Source organism: Suillus bovinus, assembly GCF_016758785.1.
Source record: "Suillus bovinus strain UH-Sbo-P2 chromosome Unknown EDB93scaffold_29, whole genome shotgun sequence".
Taxonomy (NCBI): Eukaryota; Fungi; Basidiomycota; class Agaricomycetes; order Boletales; family Suillaceae; genus Suillus; species Suillus bovinus.
In genome coordinates this window covers 72,061-99,452 of record NW_024542085.1, presented here as the reverse complement: position 1 = coordinate 99,452, position 27,392 = coordinate 72,061, and the positions used below count along the sequence as shown (strand labels likewise).

General features: G+C 46.8%; 7 protein-coding genes across 7 annotated transcripts; 4 read left to right on the top strand and 3 right to left on the bottom strand.

The window, feature by feature from the left end:
• Positions 1-4,720: 4,720 nt before the first annotated feature.
• Positions 4,721-8,558, top strand: EDB93DRAFT_1104089 (uncharacterized protein; the record flags this gene model as incomplete). The annotated part of the gene is made up of 13 exons (XM_041447387.1): positions 4,721-4,740; positions 4,802-4,920; positions 5,015-5,102; positions 5,164-5,282; positions 5,434-5,444; positions 5,864-5,891; positions 6,273-6,289; positions 6,565-6,717; positions 6,847-6,930; positions 6,994-7,054; positions 8,038-8,096; positions 8,179-8,286; positions 8,349-8,558. 13 exons carry the CDS (start codon positions 4,721-4,723, stop codon positions 8,556-8,558), a joined length of 1,077 nt encoding a protein of 358 aa, XP_041307521.1.
• Positions 8,559-9,456: 898 nt separating this feature from the next.
• EDB93DRAFT_1250550 (uncharacterized protein) lies at positions 9,457-10,417 on the top strand (the record flags this gene model as incomplete). The annotated part of the gene is made up of 2 exons (XM_041453028.1): positions 9,457-9,723; positions 10,091-10,417. 2 exons carry the CDS (start codon positions 9,457-9,459, stop codon positions 10,415-10,417), a joined length of 594 nt encoding a protein of 197 aa, XP_041307520.1.
• Positions 10,418-11,980: 1,563 nt separating this feature from the next.
• Positions 11,981-15,720, bottom strand: EDB93DRAFT_1337359 (uncharacterized protein; the record flags this gene model as incomplete). The annotated part of the gene is made up of 18 exons (XM_041455360.1): positions 11,981-12,102; positions 12,210-12,285; positions 12,364-12,432; positions 12,522-12,547; positions 12,630-12,681; positions 13,028-13,094; positions 13,128-13,307; positions 13,368-13,396; positions 13,522-13,590; positions 13,642-13,914; positions 13,935-13,986; positions 14,050-14,324; positions 14,379-14,398; positions 14,457-14,638; positions 14,695-14,861; positions 14,944-14,993; positions 15,070-15,406; positions 15,454-15,720. 18 exons carry the CDS (start codon positions 15,718-15,720, stop codon positions 11,981-11,983), a joined length of 2,313 nt encoding a protein of 770 aa, XP_041307519.1.
• Positions 15,721-16,434: 714 nt separating this feature from the next.
• Positions 16,435-18,635, bottom strand: EDB93DRAFT_1226580 (uncharacterized protein; the record flags this gene model as incomplete). The annotated part of the gene is made up of 10 exons (XM_041451225.1): positions 16,435-16,524; positions 16,579-16,851; positions 16,908-16,926; positions 16,974-17,251; positions 17,313-17,332; positions 17,382-17,563; positions 17,613-17,779; positions 17,831-17,913; positions 17,978-18,314; positions 18,369-18,635. 10 exons carry the CDS (start codon positions 18,633-18,635, stop codon positions 16,435-16,437), a joined length of 1,716 nt encoding a protein of 571 aa, XP_041307518.1.
• A 3,200-nt stretch (positions 18,636-21,835) lies between these two features.
• Positions 21,836-24,356, top strand: EDB93DRAFT_1085572 (uncharacterized protein; the record flags this gene model as incomplete). The annotated part of the gene is made up of 12 exons (XM_041445919.1): positions 21,836-22,053; positions 22,114-22,125; positions 22,195-22,257; positions 22,308-22,336; positions 22,395-22,516; positions 22,569-22,599; positions 22,652-22,682; positions 22,737-22,835; positions 22,884-23,038; positions 23,093-23,170; positions 23,220-23,453; positions 23,509-24,356. The coding sequence occupies 12 exons, from the start codon at positions 21,836-21,838 to the stop codon at positions 24,354-24,356; spliced, it is 1,920 nt and encodes a 639-aa protein (XP_041307517.1).
• A 469-nt stretch (positions 24,357-24,825) lies between these two features.
• On the bottom strand, positions 24,826-25,474 carry EDB93DRAFT_1104084 (uncharacterized protein; the record flags this gene model as incomplete). Its single annotated transcript, XM_041447386.1, has 3 exons — positions 24,826-24,914; positions 24,994-25,228; positions 25,421-25,474. The coding sequence occupies 3 exons, from the start codon at positions 25,472-25,474 to the stop codon at positions 24,826-24,828; spliced, it is 378 nt and encodes a 125-aa protein (XP_041307516.1).
• Positions 25,475-25,973: 499 nt separating this feature from the next.
• On the top strand, positions 25,974-27,368 carry EDB93DRAFT_1104083 (uncharacterized protein; the record flags this gene model as incomplete). Its single annotated transcript, XM_041447385.1, has 5 exons — positions 25,974-25,988; positions 26,043-26,114; positions 26,224-26,256; positions 26,952-26,984; positions 27,213-27,368. The coding sequence occupies 5 exons, from the start codon at positions 25,974-25,976 to the stop codon at positions 27,366-27,368; spliced, it is 309 nt and encodes a 102-aa protein (XP_041307515.1).
• Between the last annotated feature and the right edge of the window lie 24 nt (positions 27,369-27,392).

Sequence of the window (27,392 nt, the reverse complement as noted above, 5' to 3'; positions counted from 1 at the left end):
TAGTGGGATGAGTGTCAGACTTCATCTGCTGACAGGTTGCGCATCCTTCGACATATTTTCTGATAAATGTGCCCATCTGGGGCCACCAATAGTCACGTTTGACTAGTTCTTCTGTCTTGAATCTGCCGGGGTGTCCGGCAGTCGGATGATCATGGTGAAGCTGCAGGATGCGGCTTCGGGTAGCGGGGGGTGCGTAGGCACGGCTCTTGTACTTCAAGATACCGTTATCAAATTTCCAATCAGATAATGCTGACTTCATGGGGGGTAGACATAACCCGTCTAGTGCATCGCTGGCAGTTTTAATGATAGGATCTGCCGTGGGGTCGTCGGCCTTCAAAGCCGTTTCTAGTTCAATATCAATTAAACGAACAAACATGTCGTCTGGGAGTAAGACAACGTCCTGGTTATCGGTCTCGGTGGGATGGTGATCAGGACGGCGTGATAAAGCGTCAGGAGCAGCGAGCTTAGTTCCAGCTACATGATGGAATTCGAGGTCGAATTCATTCAGAGTGAGCTGCCAGCGTGCTTGGCGACGGGTCAGTTGTTGAGCAGATCTGAAATAGAGGAGGTTCATATGATCTGTGAATACAATGACGGGGTGTCCATGTCCTTCGAGATAATGTCTCCATGCTGTCAGAGCATGGATGACAGCCAGTAGTTCTCTGTCATAAATCTGATAGTTTCGTTCCGCTGCATTAAGAGATGCAGAAAGATAGGCGCAGGGGTGGTAAGCGCCATTTTCATCGGTCTGTAGTAGCACTGCTCCAGTTGCTACTAGGGAGGCATCCGTTGCAATAGCGAATTGCTTTGCAGGATCGGGGTTTCTTAAGACAGGTTCCGTCATAAAGCACTTTCTAAGTGCTTGGAAGCTGCTTTCTTCTACTTCAGTCCAGCAGAATGGCTGGGTCTTCTTCGTCAAGTTATTCAGGGGTTTCGCGACGTCAGAAAAATGAGGGATGAAATGCCGATAAAAGTTGCAAAATCCAAGGAAAGATCGTACATCAGTGACGGTTTTTGGTGTCGGCCAGTCTGCGATACCCTTGAGTTTAGTGGGGTCCATTGCGATCTGGCCAGGTCTGATGATCATTCCTAGGTAGTCGACTTCTTGTACGTCGAATAGGCATTTCTCCGCTTTCAGAAATAGTTTTTCTTTTCTGAGGATATCTAGTATCCGGCGTGTCCGTTCATGATGTTCTTCGAGGTTCTTTGAAAATATCAGGATGTCATCCATATAAACGATGAGCCATCCTTCATTCAGTTCCTGCTGGAACGTTTGGTTCATATAGGCCTGGAAAGTACCGGGGGAGTTGCAAAGACCAAAGAACATGACATTCAGCTCAAAGAGTCCGAATTCGGTCGTGAATGCTGCCTTCCATCTGTCTTCAGGGTGAATCCGAATGTTGTTATATCCGGATCGGACGTCCATCTTGGTGAAATACTTTGCGTCACGAAGTTTCGCTAAGAGTGGTGGAATGAGGGGAAGGGGATAAGCGTTCTTGATCGTCCATTCATTTATATACCGGTAGTCTTGACAAGGTCGTAGTGATCCGTCTTTCTTTCCTACGAAGAAGAAGCCGCTCGATTGAGGGGATTTCGAGGGGGAGATGAATTCCTTCTTCACATGTTCATCAATGAATGCCTTGACCGCAAGCCCTTTCTTTCTCAGATAAAGGGTAAAGCTTGGAGGATTTGGGAATGTATCCTGGTTTGGTTTCAATCCTGTGGTCAATACCGGGTCGGTGAGGTGGCATGGAGTTAAGACCGTCTTTGGCAAAAAGGTCGGCGAAGTCGTGAAGGTAAGAAGGGACTAATTCTTCGAAAGTTTTCTTCTTCTTCTCAATTTCACCTTCCATAGCTAATTCCTGAGACTTGTTGCTAGTCTTCAGGTATTCTGGAAGTGAGGGGGGTTTTGCCATTTTCTTGGTTTCAAAGGCCAATGTACCGTCGCGGGTGAGGGGAGTGTCCAAATCCAAATTCTCTATCAGGCGTACTGCGGTGGCGTCCTGGGAGTATTCAATGAGGAATTCATTGTCGGTGAGGGAAAAGGAGGCCAAATCTTCGACTTTTGGTGCGAAGTTATCCTTTATCCAAGCGTCATACTTTTGATCAAAGTTCGGGATTTCTAATCCCTCATCTTCTTCGTCTGGGTCGGGGTTCAGTTGCGGGATAGGTTCATCTTCATCGGGGATCTCCTTGATGGAGGCACGGAATTCTTCCTTCTTCTGGCGGGTAGGCTCAGGAGTAGCTAGGACTTTCTTTGAAGTCGGAGGTTCAGGGTTTAGCGCCTTCTTGGGGGTCGCTGGTTCTTTGATAGGCACCTTCTTGGGGTGCAGGATATTCTTGGGGGCCTTCCTAGGGTAAGGCTTCAGTTTGAAAAGCGGTTTGAAGCCTGCGTCCTTCCTTTCTTGATCTATCCAGAGTTCTACTTCTCTAGATCTAGGGGTCTCGTTGAGGGTGAGACAGTTTTCTGCCCAGTTGATGTCTGGGTTCATGGCTTTCAGCCAGGGGAATCCAAGGAGGATGTTGTCCTTGGTTCAAAGCTTGGTCACGTTGAATTTTCCATACATGACCCGCTTGTCAATCTTGATGCCGAGTTCGACATATTCTCTAATCTTTCCTCCGCGACAGTCACTACCGTCGGCGGTAACCATGGTGAAGGGTTTCGAAAGTTTCTTGGTCCGAATTCCGTGATAGTCGATGAATTCGGTACTGATGAATGATCCGGCGGCGCCGGAGTCGATGACTACGGTGGTTTCGACTGGTTTCGCACGTTTAGTTGGGATGAGAGTAGCAGGGATACGTAACTCTTCTTTATTACCAACATGATGTACAGTGCGAACTGGAATGGGAGGGACTGGCGTCGATACAGACCTCCATTCTAAAAATCCCCCTTCTTAGTCATCCTACGGGTGTCCATAGTTTCGTCGTCAGAATCTTCCTCCTTATGCTTGGCCTCACGGGCTGGTTTCTTCTCTTTTGGGTGATGTTCCCTATCATTGGCTCTGTGGCCAGTCTGGTGGCATATGAAGCATTTGCCTGCTCTCATATGTTCAGCCCTTTCTTTCTCTGAGAGGCGGTCGACCTCCATGGCTTCTTTGTCTCCTCGTGGTTGGTACCTTTCAGGTCCAAACCGGTTCTTCTTCTTCTGATTCTGGCTGTGGTTTTTCGGCCTTAGCGCTATGATTTGTTGATAGGCATTATCCATCTCCCTAGCCGTTGTGATCATTCCTTCTAGATCTTTCGAGATATTGCCTGCTCTATAGATAGCATTGGCAATTCCGAATTTCAATCCGGCGGTAAAGAAGTGGACCCTTGATCCTTCTTCGGTTAGGCCGGTCAATTGGAAGAGATGTCTAATCTCTGCAATGTATTCTTCTAAGGATCCTTCTTGCTTGAAGGTCCTAAGCTTAATCCAAGCTTCGGTGGCTGCTTCCCCGTGGTGAATGCCTTAAGGAAGGCTTTCTTGAATTCTTCCCACGTTCCATACCCAATGGGTTGCTTGTTCTTGTCTAGCCTCGTGGTGTCTTGGGCTAGGTTCAGGAAGTCTTCCTTCCATAGGAGTGCCGACTTTTCATTCATGAAGGAAGTGGCGAAAATGATGCATTTCTTGTCAGTGTTGTATATTTCACTGTTGATATCAAGGTAGGCGGTGATCGCGAGCAGAAAGCTTTTGGCGTTCTTCTCGTTACCATCGAAAATCGGTGGTGTTCCAATTTTGATTTCAGTCGGTTTGTTATAGGCGGCTACAGCTGCTGTGGCGGCAGGCACTGGATGATGCGGTGGGTCCCGACATGTTTCCAAATGCGGCGGCAAGGATGTTCGCGGTTATCGAATCAATGGTGTCAAAGTACTGTTGGAAAACAGGTACTGGGTGAGGAACTTAATCTTTTGTTACAACTGGGATAGTTCTGCTGTTGCCGGTCAAGATAGACCTGTCGGGCGAACAGTTTGTCGGCCTTCCTAATACAAGGAAGGTTTCTGGTGGTTCCTACTGCACGAGCCGTGGCTTCTATGCAGGATCAGCGGCGAGTGGTTTTAGCACTTCTGCCTAGGCGGTGAGTGGTTTTAGCACTTCTACCGCAATCAAGGGTTTCAGGCTAAGACAGTGAGTGGCTGTCTTAGAATCAGAGTTCAGGCTACTAAGGGTGGAGACCTTAGTAGATCAGGTTTCAAGGGGAAAACCCAGTAGATTAAGTTAAGGAATACATCTATGGTACATGGGGTTTATATAGGTAGAAGGGAGCGGTGTAGCCGCGACAAGAAAGGTAACAAGGATAGGAAAAGAGTACAACCTATCAAGATAGCAAAGATAGGTGAAACCGCCATGCGGCGCAAGATAGTATCTATGTTACAATCAAGATAGAAGAGAAGTGCGGACAGCCCGCTTGGTAAGAGAATAGCCGAGTCTAGATGAGTCTAGAGTTGGCGGCATGGTTACAAGAAAAGAAGAAAAAAAAATAGAATAGGAGTAAATGTTATTGTAACACTACAGTTGTATTTTTGATGGAACTGTCATGATGTACTCTCCCTGCGAGCTTCCATTGTCTGGCAGAGACTCTCAAATAGTAAGCATTAGGGTGTTCAAGTTGGAACTACTAATCAATCTCTACCTTATATTGTGAAAAAGCCTGAAGTTAACGTGTCGATGTTTGACAAACCCTGGGTGAATGAGTCTGCCCTAACCTGTGAAGTCCTCCAGGTATCCTTGAAGAAGTTCACCATGGATTCGATCAACTTTAGGTATGTAATTCTATCGAGCAAGGTCCCCATCACCAATCTTCCACTTACTGTTGAATTATAGTGGTTTGCAGGCATTAATTGACCGAAAACAGATCAAGCAAACTCCTCAGGTTCTGACAGCTGCCAATGTCAGACAAACACCAAGTGGATGGGTCTGTCCCAACCCGCAGAGTCCTCCAGGTATGTATTTTTATCGAGAAAGTTCCTCCCCCCATTTTTCCACTTACTATGGTTGAATTATAGTGATTTGCAAGCATTCACTGATGGAAAACAGACCAAGCAAACTCCTCAGGTTCTGACAGCTGCCAATGTCGGACAAACCCCGAGTGGATGGGTCTGTCCCAACCTGCAGAGCCCTTCAGGTATGTACTTTTATCGAGCAAGTTCCCCCTCAATTTCCCACTTACTACTGTCAAATTATAGTGGTTTGCAAGCATTCATCAACAGCAAACAGACCAAGCAAACTCCTCAGGTTCTGACAGCCGCCAATGTTGGACAAACTCCGAGTGGATGGGTCTGTCCCAACCTGCAGAGTCCTCCAGGTATGTACTTCTATCAAGCAAGTTCCTCCCCCCAATTTTCCACTTAATACTACTGTCGAATTATAGTGGTTTGCATGGATTCGTTGATGGAAAACAGACCAAGCAAACTCCTCAGGTTCTAACAGCCATCAATGTCTAATTAATCATCTAGGCACCCAATTTGTGTGTCGCGCTTTTATCAGTATTTAGGTACAATTGCTCATTTTCTTGGCGGGAGATATCCAAACAATACACATGCATTCTTTACCAAAGATGCCGGCATACAGACCTTAGGTGGAGACTTAGAATTATGGTGTGGATACTTCCAGTAAGCTCGGTATCTCTCTGGCAACCCAACATGCAACAGATCCAATGTCATTTATGCCACACTGTATCCTCAATGGGGCCCTTATTATGTACTCTTCCTGCAAGCTTCAATCATCTGGCAGGGACTCTCAAACTGTAAGATTCAGGATGTTTGAGTTGGAACTACTGATCAATTTCTGTTAATCTTTGCTTAAGTTCGACATTCACATGTCTAACAAACCCCAAGCAGATGAGTCTGCCCCAATACACTTAATGTCTCTTGACATCAACCGCAGCTCGTTGCAGTTGTTATGTATGGTCCAGGTATGTTTGGAGGCTCATTCATACTGTGTCAATGCTGTGACACTAATATTCCATCACAACGCCCTATCTGTGCCAAGACTAGCACACTTCACATTGCACATTGAATTGTTCCTCCACCTAAATCAACTGCACTTGCGCTAACAATACTGCTTTTGGTGGATGAGAGTAATATTGCAGTATCCTCATTTTAAATCAACCGTAAGTATGAGTCCATTCTCATGATCCGAGTCTACAGCCACTCATTTGATGTCATCCAGAGGCTTATCAAGGTTCCAAATACATCATTAATCACACAACCTGTCTTCCATGCCCCAATACCAAGCCCCATATGCACTGGTCTGACATGTTCCCACTGTTGTCCAAACTGCATATAAATTGTAGCTGGTGTTGTGCAGTTGGTATGAGCACCACTTCAACATTAAGTGTCACTGATTTCATTGCCTCCTCTTAGACTTGTTATCATGTCTCAACTTCATTATGCTGATGAATCATCTGATGATGAGAGGCCTGGATCTATGCATAGTGTTGTTCAAGGGTCAATCTCTAATCTTGTTCAACATCAGGCTACCAGTGCAGCTGAATGAAAACCGCACCATTCTAGACACGAAGCAGAAGTACAAAAGTACATGATTCCCTTTCGTATCACTCACTGAAGCCTTATTGATGTCTGCAGGGGGACAAGAATGTGCAGCTTGAAAACCAGGCACTGAAGGAAAGACTCTGCATTGTGGAGGAACAGAATAAGATACTATCAGCCAATAAGGGTCGCTGCAAGAAGGATGACGTGGTTTCTGAAGACATTCTGGCCTTCAAAGCGGAACTCAAGGTCTGTGCAAAATGATACGGCCTCATGGTCAATATGTTCCCTCCGCTGGCAGCCCTGCTCAAAACAACACTTCCTGACCCTGCACCATCATTCAATACGGCTGCTCGGTATGCTACTACAGGTTTGCAGGAGATTGCAGTTCTGGCAGAATTGTACAACATGCTCCCTCAGCACCTGCATCGCCTGGTGCCAATGAATCGGTTTTCGAATGTGGTAATACATTTATTTGTCATTATCATGCAATGTCTTACTTAGTACCATTGACACTATCTACAGTTCTCCAAGGCAGTCTGTGCTGGCCATGCCTCTGAGCTTAACAAGCTCAGGAGTGCTGCTGGTCAGATTTTTGAGCTTCCTCAGTGTTACTTTGCCATCTCATATGCTCATGACACAGAACCTGAGATTTGCCAGCTACTTGGCACCACTGGCAAAGCCGGTGTAGAAAGCTGATTCCCGCTGGGCTCAGCAGAAATCATACTACCTAGACAACAAATATTTAGGTAGATCTTAGCACGACCTAGTCTGCTATACTTGCAGAGCAAGTGCGTTCGATCCTATAGGGGTAGCTGTTTGGTATTAGTTTTTAAAAATGTGTCAGTAATGCAAATAAAAAAATGTCCGATGGTGCGAAACAATGTCCAAAGGTACTTATCCAATGTCCGAAGCCAAAGTGCAATGTCCGAGATTTCGGACTTTCGGACTTCACGATAATAGGTCGGAAACTTTATAATGAGTGTCGGATTGCGAGCGGTATGTGCGAGTATAACAAATGATGGAGTATGACGGTGAACGAATGGTAATATTTTGCAATGCAACTAAGAACTACGAGAATATTCTGGGTGATCCACAGAGTCGGGAAACGGCTCCTAACTACTGGATGATGATTGCTACAGGTTACTACAGAGTATTTAAGTAAGTACATAGAAATTCGGAAAACTACAGGCGAAGATAGTAGCGATATATTTCGGGTCCGATGTCCTATGTAATAAGACACAAGGTGCTGCGGACATGTAATAACGCGGTACAAATGTCAGAAAACATGCACGGGAATGACTACGCACCTAGTGAGGCTAGTTCGGATGGACAGGACACGGGATGGACAAGTGCACGTGAAGTGTGATCGGCCGATGCGATGTCCAAAGGTCCGATGTGCCGGATCTGATATGGAGTGGCTCAGACATGTGCGAAAGTGCATCGGACAGGTGCGCATATGTTTCGGGTGTTGACGTGAGTATGGAAATACGTGGTTTTGAGCCCAATGCCGCGACCATCGCTACACCGGCAAGTCATATCTGACTCTGCCACCTATGTTGTTTCTAGGGAACATTGTCAACCGCAGCCGTAAAACGCTGTTTGGTAACTGGCAACTTATTGCTAAGGTGCACTGTCATTCACTTCATTCAGATTTAAAATCTAATCTACACTGTATCAATAGACACTAAGCTGCTGCCTTAAGGGCAGGACATCACTCTCAAACGAAAGCAGATTACAGGGTGTGCTTGGCCCAATGCAGTTAAGTGGGGTGTCACAGAAGTAACACCTGGGGCTGTGGCTTGGGCTATTGTTGCAGTAAGTCTAGGCCTTTATTCATTGCGCTTGTCTTGGCTGATTATATTTTCATCGTCTAATAGAACATCTTTCTATTATCACCCGACCAGGAATTTCCCCAGGAAGGCAAAGGCAAGACCTCTCAAATCAACTACAGCATGGTCTTTGCATTCTTCAAAGAACTGCTAATCTGCAACTGGGAGAAGCCTCACCTAAAGACAATCATCAAGCATATCAACACCTTTGTTTTTGAACGCACTTCTCGCCCCTCTCATGATCTTAACAGTAAGTAGTGCTGCTGCGGTCCGGTCCAGAACCACGGTTCGAACCGGACTTTTGGTCCGGTTCTCCTTGGTCTGGTCCATGGTTCTCACATCAGCCAGAACCGGACCAGTAAATGGTTCTTGGTTCTTGGTCATCCCGAACTGTTCCGTTTTGGTTCAGCATTCCCGAACCGTTCCGAACCGTGGCTTCGACACTTCGACATCATTTGCCTCGACGTCAAGCTGACCTTCGGGATTTGCGCTGTCACAGCACGTCAAGCAGCAGACAATCGCACCCGTGACCCGCTTCAAGAACTCTCATCATATCTCACTTCACCATTGGAAGAGACAGACAATATTGTGGCGTGGTGGGGGGTACATTTTTTTTTTGTATTATCACATTCTGAGCTCACTCTATTCATTAGCTACACTCACTTCAGTATCCAACACTATCTCGTATTGCGCGCGATTATCTACCAATTCAGGGCAGTGCGGTTCCCTCAGAACGTGCTTTCTCTAGCGGGGGGATCACATCAACACTTCGCCGCAATGCACTGGCCCCAGCTACATTCTCCGCGCTCCAATTATTGAAGGCAGGTTACCACAATGGTCATGTTTCAGCAGCTACAGAGGCAGAAGAGTTTGCGGCTATGTTAGACTAGCTACTCAATGTGTAGACTAGCTTTTTGTCAATGTTTTTTTTGCGCTCACTATAGAAAAAAATTCGGTTCGGTTCGAGTTCGGACCAGAAAAAAACTGGACCGGACCGCAAAGAACGGTTCTCGATGGTCCGGTTCTGGGTTCGAAGATTTTGCAGAACCGGACCATGGTTCGGTTCTCGGTTCTCGTCCTGGACCCCCTGAACCGGACCGAACCAGACCACAGCAGCACTAACAGTAAGGATTCTGCTGATGATCTTTAAGAAGAGATGTGTCTCGCTCAACTCGGATTAGTGGCAGTGGACACAGAAGATGATCCATCTCTGTCTGACAATGAAAACGCTGGTATTGATGTCCTCACTAAAGCTACAGGCAATATAGCTATATGTGATGCCAACGAGGCTTCTACTCCTTTGTTGACTATCACCATGATGTCGACCCTCACTGCCAGTGCAGCAGAAAGCAACTCATCGCTGATCACCAGTCTTCAAGTTCATCATGGACCTGGACCAGATTCAGATGAAACTATTGGAAAGGTAGCAGTAGTTCTAAGGCAGGTCGGCCTAAAAAGTCAAATGTGTTACAGGGCAGAGATGCTGACGCCCCAAAATGACGCGGCCATTCAAAGAAATAATACTACTATGCCAACTTTTAGATTTAAAATTCTGAATCTCCTGATTAATGATAATAGTTACAGTTACTCACAATCTCTCTTCAAGTAAACTTAGATTCAGATGTCCTGATGTCAAGTGTCTACTCTTTTTGATGATATTTCATACTAATACAATGAATCAAATAAGTATACCAATTTCACCATGACTTTTCACAATCTCTGTGTGGTGATTATGTCAGCATTGCAACAGACATTGCTGGCATTTAGTTTCTCTTTTGAACTTATATTAGTCCATTGACACACTGTTGGAATCATATCTGAATCCCTTAAACTATAATGCCTTTGCATTGAAGATCATCCTGCTATTAGTATCATCCGAATCGTTGGTCTCGTCGGTGTTACAAGAACATCTAGATGCTTGGGCCCCTACCATTTTTCTCCTCATCCTCCTCGTCTCTGCCCTTGCATCACACCCTTACCCCAACCTTGCTCTTGTTATCTTCGTCATCCTCGTGTTCCCCTTTGCTCTCTACCTGTCACTCCAGCAGAGCCAGTACATCTGGCCGGACCCTTTCACTGACGAAGCATACCCATGCTCCGTTCTACCCCCTGACTGATCCTGTGGACAGTCCCCGTTGCCCTTACCATCCGGACAGTAACCTATGATACGATGCACGCTGCATCCTCTTTGCCCTATTCCCTTTCCTGATCTATGACTTGGTGTGCAATCGCACGTGTGTACTTATACTTAGTTCCGCAGTTGCACGATCATGCCCCTGTATGTTTCACTTCCTATTCTGTTGTTTGACTCATTTCTTATCTGCACGTTCCGGTTCACCTGTGACTCACCTCAAATGTGCCTTCCTTTTCTAGCATCACCCTTTGACCAGTTCCCTTTCTGGTAGTACGAGTTATCACCCACTAATACGCATCCTTTCCTCTATATAAACTCGCTACCATGTATCTTATTCCTTAACTTGAATCTACTTGGTTCTTGACCTCCTACTCCTAACAAGAGTGATTCCTTCAGCCTAGCCAGCTGTCTATATTCTACTTTCTTATCTGCTCATCGCAGATAAGTCTCTAGTCTTGATCTTTACTCATCGACTTTGTCGATGAGCAAAGCCCCTGTTAACTAGTCGGACTTCCGTCCTTCTAATTAACGCAGATCTTACAATTAACCTTTGGGTGTCGTAAGCCTTGTCAGATACGCTTATCGTCGAGCCCCCGCTTGACATAAGCTACCCGATTTGGACATAGGCGTCAAATCTTACTTGCCGAAGCCTCGCCAAGTAAGACCCCTAACCTTGGGCTAGCCCAAGGACGTCCTCGACCATTGACGACACATGCTCTGTTTGAGCGTCGCCAACAGATAGTATGATACCATCCAAGTCGTAACAGTCGGTTACAGTATTGACCAGTTCTTTCTCAAGAGTGGAAGAATCTCACTCGACTGTCAATGTGACATTGCAACATGAGGTTCGTCATGATTCAGAAGTTCTCCATCATAATGTCTCCTGTCGTACAGGTCGCTGTTGAGGTCAAGAACGCTGCAGATTTACCCAAGCTTGTCCAAGGTCTCAAGCATCTGTTGGAGTCTGGCCTCTGTGACTAGACTTGGATTGCTTATACCAGCGAGCACATTGTCATTGGTGCCATCGGTGAGCTGCACTTTAAGAAATTTTCTTGAAGGTAAATGGCTATAATTATTCATTTGCTATATCTCATTAGTCTGACTCTTATTGTAGGATCTCTAAGAAGACCACACTGGTGTTCCTCTCAAGGTATCTGACCCTGTCGTCAGCTACCATACAACTGTCAAGGCTGAGTCCATGATCACCAAGGCAATGCCTCTTGATGAAGGATGCCAAGGCAATCAAAGCTGGTACCATCAACTCCTGTGATGATGTCGCCAATGCAAGGAAGATCTGGTGTTTTGGTCCTGACACCACCGGTGGCCTCAATTTGTCACTAATGGTGTGCAGTACCTTGATGAAATTGCAGACCCTTGCATTGCTGCCTCCCAGTGGGCAACGAAGGAGCCAAGTGTGTGCGCTGAGGAGAACAGAGCATCTGCTTCAACATTCTTGATGTCACTGTAAGTATATTTCATACCTACCTGTATTGCATCTTATGTTAAATGATAATAGCTGCACGCCAATGCTATCCATTGTGGTGGTTCACTCCTCTCGCCTTTCCTCGCTCTCCTTCCTTTCCCCAGCTGCAAACATGGCCCGCTCTCGCTCTTCTTGTTCTACATCTCCCGCTCCTTCCTCAGATCCAGAGTGATCGAAGCCAGGTTCTCTGACAGGTCTTCAGCAAGATGACCTAGAGGCTGTCCTTATCGCAGCCCACCCCATGCCAAAACTAATCCTGGACCCCCCAACTTCTCCTGAAATGGGTACTCACCGCTCTCACTCGCCCACATCTCCTCCTCAGGCTCTGAATTCAACCTTACCTCCTCACCCTGCTGCAAATGTATGTCCTGCTTGCATCACATTTTCTGGATACTGATGATTCAGACAGTCACCACAACTATTGACCCTTGCAGAGGATGACTCACCTTATCCTGAGGTGCAATCGCAGAAAAGGAATGGGACGCGGGACTTGCAAGCACCAGTAAAACACTACCCTACAAAGCCGTGTATGAATACCACTGCAGATACTCGACAGCACCTCCACCTGGCTTTGATAGATGGCATGTTTAAATTATTTACAGACATTTCGAAATTGATCATAATGTACAACTACATTTATTATAATGCGCAATAAAATTTATGTTGTAATTGGCAGAATACTATGGGAACAATTGACATGTGCAACGCAAACCCATCTTAATGCGCAAGCCAAATATCACCATTATATTGAAAATTAATTGCAACTACAACCAAAATCATTGAAAATATAATGGAATTGGAAATGTAATGACCATTACAGGTGCATATTATGGCGTCATTATAATATGTATTCCAAACTGTGGCTTCTATTGCAATGGCTTTGCCAATCACGTGTTATATTGGGACTATTACAAAGCATCCTAATCAGTTGAGATCAATTTCCAAGATTTCCAACACATGTAGTGAGAGCATGATTTACGTAGGAGTGCCAACTTATGACCAAATTCAATAAGCACTAGCACTGGACTTTGAGGAGGGATGCTCAATTCTAAAACCTCAAGTTCAGTTCGTTTCATTTGACGTTATTTATGTAGTAACATTGCTGATTACTGACGCTTGCTGCCAGTTGTTACGGTATTCTGAGGGCCAGAGGCCAGCTGTCGCTATGTTGCTGTTGCTGATGCGAGTGTGTTTCTACAAGTGGTCTGACCTTGCAGATATGTGACTGTATGACGTAGTATTGTGTTGTTGATGCTGGACTTGGTTCGGGAACCGAAAGGGAAGGTGTTGTCTGCCATCACTGTCGTAGTTCATTGCCAACTCTGAGAATGTTAACCAGTATGTTTGACTGGGAGACAGGTCTCTGTCCGGCCTTTTTCCGGCCTCAGAACTAATTTACGGAGGCGAAATAAAATTATTTACTGCATAAATAACGTCAAATGAAACGAACTGAACTCGAGGTTTTAGAATTGAGCATCCCTAATGGGGTAAATAATGGTAGCCAATATTTTAAGAAAATCTCATGTAATCACGAAATTCTCCCGCTGTAGCTGCGCGCCTCGCATTTCCATCATGTATCTTCACAATCTCGCCTTAGCCTGTACCTTCTCATCCCTTTCGTACTCATCCACCAGCAGCCGCCTCAACACTTTTCCAGTTGGCGACTTTGGAATCTGCCAAAGCGTTCAGTCAACACAAGTGGAAAAGAAAGGGAACAACGCCACCGTCGTCACACAAGCGATTCCCCCCCTCAACCACTTATACCGACTTAGCCGCTCCTGCACCCATGCATCAAGCCGTCCCACGACCTCTTTCCCACCGAGCGCTACCCCTGCCGGGGAAAGCACGATCCATGCTCGCGGGACACGTTCGTCTGAGGTACGCCCGCCCGAAACACCTGCAACACATACATCGACGACTAGCTTGTCCGACTGCGCCAGAAGTGTGTTCTCGATTTCGACAAGGGAAACTTGCATCCCCGAAATTTTGAGTGTGTCCTGTAACGGCTCAGGACAACGTCAATAATGATACATAGATGACACAAGCTTGCCTTGATGCGGTCCTCAAAGCTACAAAGGGTATGTTAGCATCGTGTGGTGATGAGCATGCCGGCTGTCGCCAAATTGACTCACAAAAGCACTCCGTCCTCATCAATCCGCATCCGGTCGCCCGTACGCAGCCACCCATCGACGAATGTCTCTTGTGTCGCCTTGATATTTCCTTTGTATCCAAGCACCATGTGGCCCCTGCGTACAAAGATTTCACCCGCCTCATTTGGACCCGCGAGAGATCCATCAGGACGGAGAATACGAGCTTCAACACCAGGGAACAGGATTCCGACGGAGCCAGGTTTGCTCTTCGCCCGTCCATCGAGCATGCTAGGCAGGGGTTTCATAGCTACTGTTAGCTACCCCCCGGGAAGTAAGATGTGGGGTTGTGATGAGTGTGGATGATCACTTACGAATTCGGACAAACCATAACCTGTATAAGTGGGTTGTAGTACGATAATCAAGAAACAAGATGGGAGTGGGGAACGTACCTTCTTTAATTCTTTCTATGCCTGGCAAGCGGGCACAAAGCTGGGCGGCCAGTTGAGGTGGGAGGTGCGCAGCGCTACTGCCTATGCTTTTGATCGAGCTCAAATCGGCAGTTTCGAAACGGGGATGGTGAACCACCTGGTGTATAAGCGATGGGACGAGGCCTATCGTCGTGATACAGTATCTAATCGTGGCACAAGTATATATATCAGTAACACAGTTGCTATCAATCGTACTTACTTCGGGACACTGTCGAAAAATAAATTGATATTCCACTTCGGTAGCATGACTATCGTGGAAGGTTGGAGGAAGATGTTAAAACAGGTCGAGTAGAGGCTGTACGAGTGGTAGACAGGGAGGATGCAGAAGCGAACCTCAAGCCCCTCAGGGGTGCTCCATACCGGTGGCTGGTGGGGAGTTGAGATAACGAAAAAGTAACGTCAGATGAATACATAGCTCTTGGATTTTAGCCATTTCCGTAGCTTGTACTATCAGTCCTAGGAGAGTATCGATGATATTTCCATGGGATATCATGACGGCTGTATGACGAGGTCAGAAATGCTACATATGATGTGCCCATGCTCCTGCGATTAAAACCGGAAAAGAGATACGTACCTTTGGGTAAACCGCTTGTTCCGCTGGAAAAAACCAGAAAGGCCAGAGTATCCTTATTAGCATAACGGACTGGCAGCCGTGGGATGTTATTCCTGCGAGCAGAGGAGACGAGCTGGTAGTAACTTGTGTAACCATCACGTTCTCCCTCTAGGATGTAGATCCGATCTTTGGGGAGACCTGAGGTTAAGGCGAGTGGCAGCAATGAGGGACTGGAAAAAATCCTAGTTGCCTGCGCGAGGGAACTGATGGCTTCGAATTCGTGAGGTGTAGAATACGATGAGAACAGTGCAAATGGAACTGTGATAGCTAACAGCGAATGCACCAAAGCGATATATTCCTGACAAAATGAGTTTATTTCCTTACAAACTCAACGCAGAAACACACTAAGGAGTTCTCGCTCAGAATGCCTACAAGATCTCCATTTTCTGGATGAAGACCTAGACCACCTTGCACCACATCGGCACCTAGTGCAGTAGCGCCATCGCGGACACGATCGACAAATTCCATGAACGAACGCCGCTGGCCGGTAGCCGCATTGACGAACAATGTGTAATCTGGCCACGCTCGCTGCTCAGGCCGGTCGAAGAGAAAGTGGTGGATGTTTGATTCAGGGACCTTTGGCAGATCAGGGAAGAGTGACTTGTAGTACATACTTGACCACCGATATGTTACGAGGCTTTAGCAGCGCTACGAAGATAAGAAAATGACCAGTGCGTTGTCCTAGGCCACCCTTCGTACGTTATTAGATCGGAACTGTTTATGGTAGTCGCATCGTGAAAGTCGGGAATCTTGACTACTGAGGCTACTCCACATGGAGGGAGTCTAGGCTGTTTTAGTCTGTCTAGCCATTATGACACGCTGATTTCCGTGTGCGCTCTTCTTGTTTCCTTGTTTTAATGTTGCGCAGTCGTTCTGTTATCAAGAACTAGTCGGAACGTCTTGTAACTCTGGGCAGACTGGGAAAGAGACAGTTACTATAAACGACGAAATAAATCGGTCGTTCAACCAAGTTGAATTGATTCGCGACACCGGTTGAAAACTGTCCAGTGACTATATCCCGGGCCGGGTCAGAAATCACCTGCCGCTGCAAATGAAGCCGGACCATGTAGTGAGAGCATGATTTACGTAGGAGTGCCAACTTATGACCAAATTCAATAAGCACTAGCCTTGCCCTAGCCCTTGGGCCTCACTGCCAGCTAGGCCTGTTTAGCACCATATTAAGATGAATGGAGTTACGCGGCGACCGTTGAAAAATCAGATTTATCACGCTGCATGTCCGAGTTCGCATTGTTCAATAATGCAATGTAATAAAACAATTGCAAGGTACCATATACAATTCATGTCGAAGTTTCCGTTGGATAATCGTTAAAGTTTGGCCATAACTGCCCTCTGCCCATCCTCATATTTTTCTACCAGTCGCCTTCTTAATACCTTTCCCGTGGGTGATTTTGGGATCTGACGGTCTGCATGAGCACATGAACGCCTTTGAAAATAAAACTGGCAACATACCATATCGACCACCTCGATGCCTCCGCGGAGCCATTTATATTTACTCAACGACTCACGCACCCACGCATCAAGCTTTGCTACCGTTGCAGAAGCTCCCAATTTGCGACCCTCAGAAGATAACACGACCCACGCACGGGGTATCCGCTCGTCAAGAGTGCGTCCACCACTCACACCCGCGACCGATGCGTCTATAATAAGTTTATCTGGGTGTACCAGGAGCGTGTTTTCGATCTCTACGGGAGAGACCTGCAATCCCGAAACCTTGAGTGTGTCCTATGACCATGTCAAGTAGGTAAATGAGGGCCACTTCTTTCCTCAGTAGCTCGTACCTTTGCTCTATCCTCGTAACTGCGCTGCAATCAGAAGGGCTTTCATAAGTGTTTCAAAACACTCACAACAAAACGCCGTCTTCATCAATTCGTATCCTATCACCAGTGCGAAGCCATCCATCGACAAACGTCTCTTTGGTTGCTTTGGGATTATTACGGTACCCAAGCGCAACACATCCCGATCGAACGTGTAATTCTCCTGGTTCGTTCACTGCAGCCAGCGTTCCATCCTCACGCACTACCTTAACCTCAATACCAGGAAGCAGTACGCCTGTGGAGCCTGGCTTGTTTTTCGCACGCCCATTAAGCACGCCGGGAACGGGTTTGTTGGCAATAGATATCGTCTGATAAGTCAGGAGCGAGCGTCATTGCCATAGAAACACGTTTGATCGAGGCAATACTCACGCTTTCAGACATCCCATACCCTACGATAGATTAACAAAATGTAAAGCCCAAAGATAATTTGCAGCCCACCTTCACCTATCCGCTCGAGGTTCGGAAAACGAGAAAGCAGAGCTTCCGAAAGTGACACAGGCAAGTAGGCAGCTCCGCAATGCACAGCTTGGACGGTACTCAAGTCAGCGGCCTGGAACTCAGGGCGATGTACGAGCTGATGGACCAAGGAAGGAACAAGGTATAAAGTGGTGGCGCGATACCTGAAACGAATGAGCTATCATGTAGATGTGCATTGAGAAATTTGCACACTTCGGAATGGCGCTGAGGAAGGCATTGACGTCCCATTTCGGGAGCAAGACGACAGTGAGTGGCGCAAAGAACACCCGGAAACACGATATGTGCAACCCATACGTATGGTGTATCGGGAGAACGTTAAATAGCACCTGCATGCCATTGAGACCATTCCATACGGGTGGCTAACTCGCGTGTTGAGCATATTTCGGAATAAGAGGAAATGAATAAGTTACTTTCTGGAATTTGTTCACTTCTTCTGTTACAACCTTGACCTGAAGTAATGAATTCGTTAGGTTTCCATGAGATATCATGACCGCTGTTGAGATGATCGGGGCAGATTTAAGACGGTTATAATACAAAAACCGATGCAGCACACACACCTTTGGGAAGGCCACTTGTTCCACTTGAGAAAACCAGATACGCCAAAGTGTCTCGCGTGGCATGCTTTACAGGTATGCGTGGTATCCGATTGCGTCGAGCGCGGTTGACAAGGTCGTCATAACTCAAGCAACCTTCGACGTGACCTTCCAGCAGGTAAACTCGGTCATGTGGCAGGCCCGATGTTGCAGCGAGGGGTAGTAGTGAGGGGCTGACAAAAAGGCGCGTGGCTTGCGATAGTGACACTGCATGTTTGAATTCGAAAGGAGTCGAGTACCCCGATATCATGGCGAAAGGCACAGCAATTGCCAATAGAGAGTGCAGTAATGCAATATAGTCCTGACTCTGCGTATATAGATTGATAATACATAGCTGAGGGAGATAGAAGCATACCAGGCTGTTTTCGCTTAGGATCCCCACGATCTCACCCTTTTCGAGGGAGATACCGAGGCCACCTTGCTCGACGTCGGCTCCGAGAGCGGTAGCCCCATCGCGTACACGTTCAGCGAATTGACGGAACGACCACTGTTTACCTGTGGTTGCATTCACGTACAACGTATAATCTGGCCAGGCTTTCTGCTCTGGTCGATTAAAGAACAAATGGTGGACATTAGCCTCGGGCACAGCAGGGAGGTCGGGGAACATGGACTTGTGATACATCCTGCCAAGTCGATTTGGTGGATGGGGAGAGGCTAATAAATCAGTGTGCTCGAGGATGGTCCATCTTATGAAAGTTTTCTGTTGCTTTTATGAGCAACTGAACTGAAGTTTTTGAGGTTGTCGGAACAAATCCGGAATGGCTATTGGCAATAGCCGGAGTCGTGGGGGCCTGGGAAGTTGATGGGGTAGGTTTTACGATTTGCTCAAACTGAGTGTGGACTCACCTCTCGGCAAGTTCAATGGATCTAACGGAAGTGCTTATCTTCCGCGGCCATCATTACTCCCTTGTTGGATATTTCGACATCCAGAAGCAATCATCCCAATCTTGCGGGTGGCCTGAAGATACCGATCAGCAATTAATCCACATGTCAGCTCCACGGCGTGGTGGTGAGTAAGTACCGGGTACAGAATTTTTTTTTTAGCAATTATAACCGGTCAGAGGCTCATCCTTGAGCTTCTAGAGCTCCAAGTAAAGGTCATTCAAAACACTTTTTACATACACGTATGCATGCGAAGCCCAGTCTCTCTATGGCAATAATCCCCCCTCTGATTCCCTGATAAGGTCCCCGCAAATCATTCAGTTGGTACTCACTCAGTTTTTCCGCCACTGAAGTCACCATGGCATCGAGTCGCATTACAGAGTAGATATTCCGCGGGGCTGCCGGTTCTCTTATCATCGGCAGACCGCTACGGTGGCCCTTCCGTGACGGATGAGCGCACTACTATGTGTTTGAACTTTCACTGCAAGAAGAGTGCTTGATGATCATACCAGCGCGTAATGGCGTTCCAGTGCTTCACCAGTTGTGAGAGCGGAGCCGCATGGGATCAGAATTCATCATCGAAAGTTGAAGCTCTATCGGTGTGTCATTTTTTGCATCAGATTCGTATCGATGGAATGGAATCATGAAATTCGAATCCTTTGATGTATCCCACTGTCCTAGTTAGGTCGACTTCTTACATTTCGTGATTGATCTTTGATATCATTACGAAAGGGAGAAATGTTTGACTGCCTCGGCACTGCCTGTACTGCCCCTTAACGGTTTTGATGTCGCTTGTGGGTCATCCGGGCCCGTCCTCCTCCTCAAGTGGTCCATCACTGCGTTCTTCACTTCTTAGAATGTGTCCGCTTATCAAATGTCCTGTATGGATATATATACACCTTTGCCACTGAACACTGCCGGACGCCGAAGATAACGCCTGGGCAAGGAGCATAGAACGTTTCACAATGCGGATTCCATAGGATGTTCCGATCTGGATGAGACCCGGTTGCGCCATCGAGGAGAAGCTGTCAGGACTCAGCTTGAACTGACTTTTAGTCGGTTATAGCATGAACCGGTGCTTGTCATGCTGCGACCCTAAGAGTGTCAAGTTGAATGGATTTTCACGTACGTGCACCCACGGCCGATAATGTTTACGACAACATATCTGGGATCCCTTACAGAGAGATACAGGGGCACGCCGGAGAATGTGATTCTATCGGCAGATCGAATGATGCCAAAACGCAGTCAGTCGGTGTTTAGGTATTCGAACCATTTCATTGGCGCAACGAGTTGCTTATGGACACATCAGTCAAGTCTACAATGTACTGGATAATACCAGAACTTTACATCTCTCCCAAAATTAAACCAACGCATGACCACCTTCACGTCTCGTGTAAGGAAACGATAAATGATAAGGTTCCACAAGGCACCATGATTTTCCGGAATGGTACCATATGGTGGTTTACCATTTTCTTCTACATTGCAATGTACGCATTATCAGAAACCCGAAAACTGCAATTCCACAAATGATATGACATACCGTGACTCCCGGCCAATATATGACCTCGGACGACGCTGCTCAGAGCTCAGCGTTGATGCTGACGATGGCGATGGAGGTACACATGTAAGTCAGCTTTTAAATCAAATGCAATAATTTTACTAGAATAGACCAGCCACTATCATTCCGTGGTTCCTGAAATCTTCTTGCTAGTACACCAGACAGTCGTGCTTCGGCGATCAAGGCGAGATGATTGCAGGGTTACTGGGCGAATGGATTGCCATTGACTCGGAGTTGGTCGAATGTCTTGAGAGCACGCAAGAACACTGCAAAATGTATGCATATTTTTGCTGGGAATGGAAGAAAATCCTGTTAAATGGTTAATCAACATCAATCAACACTGAGAAGCACGGTCATGGTGACGAGACGATCTGGCGTTTGAGAGGAGCGTGTATTCGAGTTGGGACAGGTCGGAATAAGGTTCACGGCGCACCATAGATTGGCCCTGAAAAAATGTGGGGTGAGCTTCCGGGCCGGGGGACCTACGATTCATAGCATAGGCCGATGCCATTCCGAACACGTCACTCTCTGAGCTTCGCATCCACGGACAATCCCCATCAAGATACCACCGATCTGCATTTGCTCAGTTTGCTTGAGGCGTCGTTCATGGTCGGCGACCCAAGTACTCGAAGACAGTAGACACCTCGCGGAAGGACTTGACCCGCAGTTGATTTCGGATGGGTTTCGGTGCCGTGTCGTACGAACCCTGAAATCTAGATTGAAAGTATTCGACTAAGCCAGATGCGCAGCGGATCTAGAGACTCGGTCAACCCATTTCAAGTTTCGCCAAGATGCACTAATAAGAGCTAGCGTCCTTGACGATACTAGCCTATCATCGACTCGTGAATAGGACCATGTCATGCTCCGATCTCGCTCCCCAAACACTACCATACAGGGTGTACTGCCAACTTCGGGGACTACTACCGCAGCCCGAATCCTCGCCCGAGAGCAACCTGGCTAGACGTTGCCTAGCCACTGAATGATTCCAAGACGAGTCTCGCCTCGCATAGACATTTCTTTTCTGACGCTAGATCTCATTGCCTTTCACCTGGACCGTGGTTACAGCCGCATCAGAGAGGGTACATATATTACTAGGGATCTGGACTTCCGAGTCATATTAATATTGCAGTTTTTAGTCCTTGTACATTGCTTGTTGTTTATCCTTATTCTTATTCGCTAACTAATTTGCGCTCTTGTGCATTAATAGTATAATAATAATATCAGGCACCGGTATGGTTACAACGTTTCACCATCGTTGACAAGAACGCCTTCAAGTCTCAACAAGCAACACGCACCCGTCTCGTGGGCGAAAGTCAACTCAGCTCTAGTCCCTTTCGGCTTCTTCTTTGTACCATTCCAACTTGTAACAACGTTTCCCGAAGATGCCGCCTAGTTTGAAGCAGAGACTTGCTGCTCTTTCACTCGCCGCATCTTCTCCAACATCTCCTCTTGGATCCGACTCAGGTCCTCATTTTCGAAGAAAAGTATTCAATCCACCATGGAAGCATACCCCAGGTGCTACGGGACATGAGCCCGGTGCAAGGGATAAAGTACAAGAGGTTATGGGAAAGGTCATTTTCCAGGCTGGTGTTGATTTTGAGTGAGTACAATACATGGTTAGTGGCGCTGTCAACCTATTCATAGTTCGTTTCCTTGCTAGGACTAGGCCTATGTAAGTTCTCCTGGGCCTTGGTGACGGATACCAGCTCGTCCTAATTCACCACTAATGCACGTTGCATAGGGTAATTCTCAGTGCATCGGCGTTACCCGATCCGCAAGAGGTCTCCTATGACCTGCTCTTGCAGTACGTGTCTGTGCAAAACGCAACCAGTTATTATCCTTATCCCATGTTAGGCGAATTTTGTCATACCTCGATCTCTTTGGTTCGTCCATCTCTAGTGCTATCACCGTGATCTACTGGTCTCACCTCCTTCTCTCTAGTCGAATCCGATTACACTGTAGTATTCTTCGCAGCAGGCAATCGCTACGCTCCAAGCTGGAATTGGGTTTGGAAGGCATATCGAAGCCTGAGTAGGAAGTACCGCAAGAATTTGAAGCGCCTGGTCAGCGATACTTCACTTACTCACCATGCAACAAACTGAATGTCTAGTACAGCTCATCGTGCACTCTTCTCTCTTCTCAAAAAGTAGGTGAAATTATTCGTTCGGTCGGGCGCCCTTTTGACCTGCGCTTCGCAGTGCTTTTCTCGTTGGCAGGTGCTGTTGTCAGGTCTTTCACATTCCGTTGTCATAATTTCTAATTCCGCTGAACGCTGTCGCACAGCCCGAAGTTCTTTCGTAAAATAGTCTACGTCGACACTCTGTCAGAACTTGCTACCCAGGTTCCATTGACTCAGATTGACATTCCACCTGCGGTGTATAAGTAAGCACACTTTTAACTTGTTCAACACTTTTGATAACACATCTATAGAGAAAACTTGAAACAGGAGCACCGTATCGTACTACCAAGTCCAATTTGCTCTAGCGTCTTTGGCGTGCCCTTGGAGGAACTCATGGGTCACGACGGCGAAAAGGGTAGCATTCCGCGGGTTCTGAAAGATTCTATCCAGGACCTTTTGACCTCTGGTGAGTATCGAGGATGGTTGTGGTTTTGCCTAAACTCATCAAATGTATATATAGGGCTGAACGAGGAAGGGATTTTCAGGCGCTCGCCGAGTTCCGCGTTACTCAAACAGGTTCAAGAAGCCTACGACAGAGGTATTTTTCTACATCGACATAGTATCAGCATATTATGACACTTGACCAGGCCAGGTCGTTTCTCTCCAAAGCTTTAACGACCCTCATCTCGCAGCTGTCCTATTGAAGAAGTATCTTCGTGACCTTCCCGACCCCCCATTCCCAGAATCTCTGTATCCTGACATACGTCGATGTCCGACGCCATCGAATGACACAACCAGCATGCTCGCCATGGCATATATTCGCGACACACTCCTGCCACAGCTGATGCCATGCATGTACATCTTATTGAGCAACATATTTCGTGAGCTACGCTTTTCTGTGATATGCTAAAAGACATGTACCTAACGCCTATTTAGATGTGCTGCACGAGGTATCTCTACGATCAAATGTAAATCGCATGGATGCACACAATCTTGCTATTGTCATTTGTCCCAACCTAGTCAAAAGCTCAGACCCGATGCAAGATGTACTCCTATGTTCTATAACAAATGAATCATCGACGACCACTGCACCCTCCGCAAGTGCAACGCCGACACAGCCAGCATCATCATCCTCCACTGACACTTCAAAAGGTGGTACTACTCTGGGGTCTATCGTCAAGCTCTGCATCCAGCGCTATTACGAAATATTTGATGAAGTCCATGATCGCGCGGAGGCGGTGCACCCGTCTATCCGAAGGTCACCTTCTCCACCATCATCGGAGGGTTCATCAAGCTCACAGCTCAAGCAGGCCCGACCATTGAGTTTACGGAGCGATGATGAAGACATTGATGATGCGGTGTTGGTCATGCCGATTGGGCCCAGTGGGTCGGGAACTACTCTCACGAACGAAAATTTGATCAGCGTATGGGGAGGTGGTGGTGCAGACGCAGATGCAAATGCAAATACCTTTCCATACCAACCTCGGCGACGAAGGTTTCTTGCACCTGTGACGAGAAATGGAGGCAATGAAAGCGGCGTAAATACTGTTAGTGACCAGAGTCCAAATGGTACAGTCCACTCCCACCGAAGTACAGCGCGTTCGACAATCAGCATAGAACGTCCGGGGAGTTCTAGGAGAGGTTCGATATCGATTGGTCGTGGGACGCTTCGCAAGGCTAGTGGTTCGGGGGTGGAAGCGATGGGAATTACCGCTGGCGGGTTTTTCACTCCACCAAGCACTCCTCCTGTGCTCACATCAAGTAAGCGTCGAGCATGGGTATAAAGACCCATGCTTGACTAGTTTTTTTTAGGGTTTTGCTATATCTCACCATCTATTGTCTATTCACTAGCTACCCAAGCTTGAGGATCCTTGTCCGTTCAAATATATATCATACATGTACAATGTATATGTAGTACGATAGTCTTGTAAAATTGATGCTGTACTGATTCGTGTTCCAGATCTCAATTTGCCCTTGGGCGTCATATTATGACTCGTTCATCAACTCGATGAACGGGTGAGACAGAGATGCTGATCGAGTCGGCTTTTGCTCCATGTAAGCTCCGACTGGACCACGCAATCTGCGAGATAACCTCCATATCAACTGTCACTGACATTTGTGCTTGGCAGCGTCGCTTATGTAAACTACATAGTTCAAATTTCAGACCCGGTAACTTCCGCTCCTGTCAAAATCGGGATTCGAATATCTCATTTCCCATCGCTTCTCTTCTTTCCCTTTCATGATGTCCCTCTGCTACGTCCAAGTTTTCCGCTTGTGTTTCATGATCAGCCTCGAGTCGGAAGCACGAGGGAGTGGCAAGTGAGCCCTCTTATCGGCTTCCTCTGTGAATACATATTTCGCAGCGAGGCAGCGATCCAGATAGGCAGATGCCTCCCGACAGTACCTTGTCGTTTCACTCACCGTGCAGGACTATGCCAAAGCTATCAAAGCGCCCAAGCAATATTTCACGATATTTGACTTCGATGCCTATCACAAACTTGACAGACACAGACCCTTGACCAATTGCTACTATGACAATGATACCAAGGGTCAAGTGGCTTTGTCTCTTGCATACGAGGATTGTACGCCGCGATACATCGGGCGTGTGGTTTATCGGTGCATCTGTGCGTTCGCGTGCGGCATTGCCCTCCTTGGCCTGCAAAACTAGAAAGCATTTGACAAACGCATACCGTGCACTCATTATTTGAGCAGAATCGTGCCTACTCGCACAGAAACGCGCATCCCACGCAGTCATACCGTTGGCCAGATCAGTGCTTACTCGCACAGAAAACGCGCATACCGCGCAGTCATTGTTGACCAGATCAGTGCTTCCCGCACAGAAACGCACATACCATGCAGTCATATTTTTGACGAGTGCACGATAGCCACGCTGAATTGCCATACCGCGCAATCATATCTTAAACGAATCCCACGCACACGATGCGTTGCTCATGGGGCAAGTCACGAACAAAGCGTACGAGGATCCCTGGGAATCTGTCGGTGCTTCCGTGCTTGGTGCGGCGTGACTCAAGTCTCCCTGGGCTTTTGAATATTACCCCCACATGGCCTTAACTAGGACATGGAAGCCATGACATATAATTCACAGGCTGTTGCAATATCCAAAGCTCTGTCGTAATGTCAATCTGTAGCTGCATGCTATCGATCCAGCGAGGCTAGCTTCGAGTCGGACTCACTATACCTTGAGTTGTCTCGGGTGTATGTGGGTCTTTGTGTGTACGCACGCACCGAAGTGGAGGCCCCGTTGAAAATAGAATCCTACCGAAATTGCTTTCGGTTGCGGAATTTGTTAAAAATCCGTCTTTCCACTGGGAAGAGTATTATCGCCGTTCCACGGAACTGGTTGCTGTTATATAGTCTACACGTGTCTGTTGGCGTTCTCCATGGTTATCCTAGTCGTAAGTTGTTATGCATCTATACCGTATCTTGACGCTCATGATAACATTTTGCAGGGGCTTGCGGCCTTGACTTTATATGACGGCTCCTTCCGTCAATGCGAAGCAGATCCCATGGTTTATGCCAGGGTCTGTTATCTTCCAACTGGAGCCCTCGGGCCTGATGAAGATTATCGCATAATTTTTTGCACCTTCCCTTCTTCGTGATGGGTCTTTGTTTGGACTATGTTTTCTATAGGTGGATGAGAGTTATACTTCGTGGTACCCATATGTATGTATGTACGGCACCACACTTATCTTAACGATCATCGCGGCTGTTCGTCCCTCAAAGTTGTATTTTGTTTATGATTTTACATGATGTCTTACGACACTTGATTTGTTCAATTCTTATCCCGACATCCAATACAGAAGGTATTATATCTATACTATACACAAGCCAAGTCACGTACTGCCAGTGGAGCAGAGACATCAAGATGCTTTTGGATCAATCGAAATTAATGGTGTATTTCTGCGCATGACGCAACGCGCGAGCTCGTCCGGGACAGCGCGTGCTCGAATACTCGCCTAATTCTTCACCCTTTCCCATGGTTCTTTTTGTGGAAGACAAATTTATGATAAATGCGCACGCGACCTGTGCCGCGTATATAAATGCATCTGTATAGAGTAGAATGTCGAGGGCCCGGGTATTAATCATGGCCGTCTCGCACGCTTTCTGAATATTGAATTTTTGACGAGTCTCCTTGTCGGTAGATATTTAACACTGCTCTTCGACATGCCAGGTATTTAATTTAATTTGGTTGTTTTTACAGCCAATTTTCTTTCCTACATGCAAACTGGTATTTTACACAATTTTAATTTTCCGATTAGAAGCTAGTCGATCTCGATCTACTATGGGACGATACATGCCCAAAGAACGAAAGCAAATTGCTCTGAGCTCGCTAAATATCAAGGACCACCTATTGTTAGCATCGGGAGACCGGTGAAGTGGTGAGGTTGCCGGTTTGTACAGGTCGACCTCGCACCCTTGATCAAAACGTGGTTTCTGTCCATGTCTGGTATTACTACTTATGCGATCTATCAGTACCTCGAGGCATGTATCGGGCGACAACCAAATATTCTCCTATGAGCCCAAGTACACAATTCCTAGAACTACTACATATTTGATCGGAGAAAAGAAGCTCAAGTCTAATTTCGTCTCGCTTTAGGGTCGCTAACATGTTCTAACAGGTTGGGCTGGGCCGAGTGTTAGCTCGTGGTATACGAGCAGGTGGAGCCGCTAAGAGGGCGGGATACCTGCTCACAAAATTCGAACATGTCAAAGACTTTGGTAAAAACGGAGGGAACTACGGTGTGTGGATTAACAAACTGGAGAGATTATGGTAAGGGGAGTGGTGGGTGGGGTTCGAA